Here is a 4,548-nt window from a genome sequence, read left to right as displayed (position 1 = left end):
GGCCATCTATCATAGTGGCAAATAAAAAAAATGAATTCTTTTTAAGATGAACAAAATCAATTTAATCTCACAGTCTTTAATATGGATAAATCATTATGTTAATAATAATAAATAAATGTGAAACTAAGATACACTTTTGTGTCGCTAAAATAACGTCTCCAAAGAATTATCCATTTGAAAATCAAGAAACGTTATATTTATTTTTGTTGATACAACGATACATTTACACTAGAAATAAAAACAAATTGATTCGAACTCATTATTCACAAAACTTGTATTGAACACTTTTCACTTATAAGTGAAAAAAATAATATCAATTCACTTTTATAAGTGAAAAAAAATGATATCCTTTCACTGCGGTTGTATGTTGGCAGAAAGTTGTATTTGTTATGCTAGCACTTTATAGATAACGATTAAATTAAGGGGACTAGATTAAAAAAGGAATGTTGGAGGCATTTGAAGGGAGTTAATTAGTTTGCTTGTAGGACAAGGAAGGTCCGGAATCCAAGGGCCAAAATGCTTGCACTATTTACATATTATATATTCGGCCCCATAATAAATCTTATTTATAACATATATAATTTACTTGATATGTTTGATTAGTTTGTTATATTTAGCGTTAATTGCCCATGTGTATGCAGCAGGTCTGTACGACTATTGGTTTCGATGAAATGCTAATTTGCATGGTATTCTGTTCAATACATTTTGTGCATTGTGCACACTATTTTTATTACGTGCATTATAATCTATGAAATTAAAAAGAAAAGGAATTTCCTATGTACAAATTATGACAACAGAACTCTTCAAAATTTCAAGATGGGTCCTACTTGACCTCTTATAACAACTTGTATACTTTCTCCGTGATCAAAACATAAAACGGTAAAAAACAAAACATTACAACACACGAGTTAAGTTATGAAAAAGACCCTTAGAAGTTAGAACATTTTCAAAAGAGTTGGCAAAAATGTCAAATGGTGGGGTCCACAAGACTCCAAGAGTTAACTTAATTGACTGATAATAGGAAGAATTATTCACATGCCTGCAATGCAACCGTGGGGTCCATCCAATCTTGACTTCCGTACCATCCAACAAATAATTATTATCTTTTCCTAGAGGCTCTCGACTTTCTAGACGATTAACTCAGTGTCGGTTGGCTCCCCGTCGAGCAAGTATTAGACTAAATCATAACACCAATTATAAAACAAAAAAACACAAAAAAAAGAACTTCAATACCAACAAAAGAAATTGGATCGTCTGTCATAATCCTCCTGACTGACACACAAGGACCATTAGATTTTGATTCAACGATTATAATTCTTATAACTTTTAGATGACTTCTCTGTTTATAATCGTTGGATCAAAATGTCGGTCAGGAGGATCTAAGCGTGGGCTTAGGAGGGGATCCAATTCTCCAACGAAAGGTAGCACATGTTTTTCTTCATATTTTTTGTTGAATTTTAACATGGTATTTCTTTTAAACTAAGTATTAAACTAATGTTTAGTTCATCAGGTATTGAATTAATGTTTTTCAATTGGCATATTGACTACCTTTCCACCTGTGCAGAAAGTAAGGTTTAACCAAATAACGGAATGTCCTGGAACCATCCTCTGAAAGAGAACATGGGCAAATGATTGGTTCCCAGAGTTCCATTCCTCCATAATCTTGATTCTTGTCGGCACAATCTTCATCAAAATATTATCCATTCGATCCATGATCTCTAAAATATGGGGGCAGGTTCTCTGCCCTCCCACGTTACATGTTCTTTTGTTTTATGTGTTCACGGTTAAGCCATGTTAACATTTTATATTATTTTTTTTATAGAGATAATAAGATTAAAAAAAATAATAATATAAAATATTGATGTAACTTAACCATGACCACACAAACAAAAAAGCACAGGAAGTGAAAGGACAGAGAATCTGCCTTCCTAAAACATTATCCATTCTGAACTCCAAGTTGATAACGTGTCAACCTGTGAGAAGACCCAATTAAAAAAAATTAAAAAAGTGCAAACCATGTGCTCTTTTTGCAGTGTCGTCCTTCCCCTCTAAATCCTCCCACACCCACTGTCCAACTCCATCAGCCTACAAAAACCTTGAGCTCGAGACGTCCGAATCCCTTTTCCCTCTACAAATCTACAAAAGATGTCGAGCGCCGATTCCAAACTCAGAGACCTCCAGGAGTCCTCACTCGCCAGCGACCACGATCAGATCAGATCTCAGATGGATGGTCGAGGTACTACCAGTCTCAAGGGGATCCCCATCATCATCCCCGATCTGTAAGTTAATTGCACTTGCTCCAATCGTCTTTCTTGTTTTCTTGTTTTATTTTGGTCAACGATTATTATCCTGGGGCTTTCACTTTTTCTCCGATCTGGAAAAACCTAGCTAGCTAGGGCTTGGTGTAACTTGACTAACTCTCTGTCTGCTGTGTTGTGTTATTAGGAAACCTCAAGGTGCGTTCTCGGCAGCCAGTGAACCCAGGAGGGCCTTTTTGACCATGTTGGCTGGAAACTATGACGAGGCCGTGTTCGGTGTAGTTGGGTTGGCCAAGGGCTTGAAGAAAGTGATGAGCAAGTACGCCCTGGTTGTGGCTTTCTTGGCGGATATGTCTGAAGAGCACTGCAAGCTTCTGGCCTCCAACGGCTGCATCGTGAAAAGGATTGAGCCCGTGTTCAGGGCCCCATATGGCACAAATTACTCCAAGCTTCGCATTTGGGAGGTAAACGTTTATTTATTTATTTTATTAATTGTTAGTAGGTTGTTTTTGCATGTGATTTGACCCCTACCTTTTGATTGAAATTTGCAGTTTGAGGAGTATGACAAAATGATCTACTTGGACGGAAACGTCCAAGTCTTTAAGAACATTGATCACATGTTTGACTACCCTGACTCCTATTTCTATGCGGCGCTGGACTGCTTCTGTGACAAGTCTTGGAGCCGCAACCCACAGCACAAGATTGGGTACTGCCAGCAGTGGCCCAACAAGGCTCAGTGGGACCCCACATCGGGCCCTAAGCCTCCTCTTTACTTCAATGCTGACATGTTTGTCTTTGAGCCCAGCGTGGCGACTTACGGTGACCTCGTCAAAACCCTCCAGACTTCTCCTACCACCGCCTTTGCAGAGCAGGTAATTTTATCTCTATTCCATATTATTTTATTCTCCATATATAAGTTTTATTGAATCATTGTTTGTATTTGCTCAATCGGGTTATAAAATCTGACGTTGCAGTTTTGTACCTTGTTTTTCGGCAGGATCTTCTGAACGAGTTTTTCAAGGACAAGTTGGTGGCCCTGGCTCCTCATTACAACCTTATGGTGCCCATGCTCTGGCGCCACCCAGAGGCCGTTGAGCTTGACAGGGTCAAAGTCGTTAACTATTGTGCTAATGTGAGTTATCGTTACAATCTTTAATGAGTTATGTAATATCGATGCACGTCCCTTCTTTTTAATCAACTAAATTGAAAGTGTGACGTTTAAATTCTTGGTTCAGGGGTCTAAGCCATGGAGTTATACTGGGAAGGAAGAAAACATGGAGAGGGAAGATGTTAAGATGCTGGTGGACAAATGGTGGGAGATATACGATGATGACTCTTTGGACTACATGAAGACTTTGACTTCAGCTAAAGTTGGAAGAGGCACAGGCCAAGTTAACCTGCAGCCTGTGACATCAATTAAGGCTGGAAAGGGCACAGACCAAGTTAATCTGCAGCCGTCAGAAGCTGGATTTCCTGAGACTGGCGCTGACGAATTCACCTTCGCCTCATTCGCTGCTTGATAATTAGGGCCTCATGAGAGGCACGTTTGTAAATAGAGGTTTCGAGTGTGAGGATGTTCTTAAGTCCCCATTTTCTGTTTTTTCGTTTGATTTCTATGGTTAAGGAGTGCTTTTATTTCATCCAACAGTGGTTGTTGTTGTCCTCTTGTTCTGTTTTTTCGTTCTGGCTAGCTAGTCACCTTTAACGGAGAATTCAAAATTGAGATTAATATATTATATGTCAATGTATTTACCTGCGGGTACTATGTTGGCATAAAGTTATATTTATTATGCTTACACTTGGTCCATATATAACAGTTAAATTAAAGGGAGTTTTAACGAAAAGTCCGCAGTACTGTTCACTTTAATGAAAAACCACATTTTTACACTAAAAAATCAAACATGATACTATTCACTTTAGCATTTATTTTGTCTTTATCGTCAAAATTCAAAGTTTTCAAGCCCTTTTCATTAGTTTTCCTTAAATTAAATTAAATTATTATGATTAGTCTATTTTGAAGTTTAACTCACTTTTGTACATGTAGTATGTATTGTAAATAAGCCTCATGGGAACTGTCACTTTTAGTTGTAAATCAGAACAAAAAGAATCTTTTGGAGAATTGGCTAGAAGAGGACAAGCTTGAATGTAGTGAAGAGCTTGGAGATCTTGTGAAGGAAATGGCAATCCCATTGTTTTTTAGGGGTTTCGTTAAGATCGGCTAATCCCACGGTTAGTCAATGTGACTAAAGGCTAGCATCATTAAAGTTAATCCTAACGGTGAACAAACACA

The 4,548-nt window shown here is 37.8% G+C and overlaps 1 protein-coding gene across 1 annotated transcript; it reads left to right on the top strand.

The window, feature by feature from the left end:
* The first annotated feature begins 2,050 nt into the window (after positions 1 to 2,050).
* Positions 2,051 to 4,054, top strand: LOC103959028 (galactinol synthase 2-like). Its single transcript, XM_009371363.3, has 5 exons — positions 2,051 to 2,279; positions 2,446 to 2,722; positions 2,810 to 3,130; positions 3,256 to 3,390; positions 3,494 to 4,054. The coding sequence occupies exons 1-5, from the start codon at positions 2,146 to 2,148 to the stop codon at positions 3,776 to 3,778; spliced, it is 1,152 nt and encodes a 383-aa protein (XP_009369638.2). The 5' UTR covers positions 2,051 to 2,145; the 3' UTR covers positions 3,779 to 4,054.
* Positions 4,055 to 4,548: the final 494 nt, after the last annotated feature.

The sequence above is a fragment of a genome, unplaced genomic scaffold (assembly GCF_019419815.1).
Source record: "Pyrus x bretschneideri cultivar Hongxiangsu unplaced genomic scaffold, Pyrus_bretschneideri_v1 Contig39, whole genome shotgun sequence".
NCBI classification, from domain to species: domain Eukaryota; kingdom Viridiplantae; phylum Streptophyta; class Magnoliopsida; order Rosales; family Rosaceae; genus Pyrus; species Pyrus x bretschneideri.
Note: the sequence above shows the minus strand (reverse complement) of the source record. Positions and strands in the feature narration are given on the sequence as shown.

Coding starts and splice junctions, on each gene's coding strand:
- LOC103959028 (XM_009371363.3), top strand. CDS start 2,146: ATGTCGAGCGCCGATTCCAAACTCAGAGACCTCCAGGAGTCCTCACTC. Junction 2,280..2,445: donor CCCATCATCATCCCCGATCT/GTAAGTTAATTG, acceptor TTGTGTTATTAG/GAAACCTCAAGGTGCGTTCT. Junction 2,723..2,809: donor CCAAGCTTCGCATTTGGGAG/GTAAACGTTTAT, acceptor TGAAATTTGCAG/TTTGAGGAGTATGACAAAAT.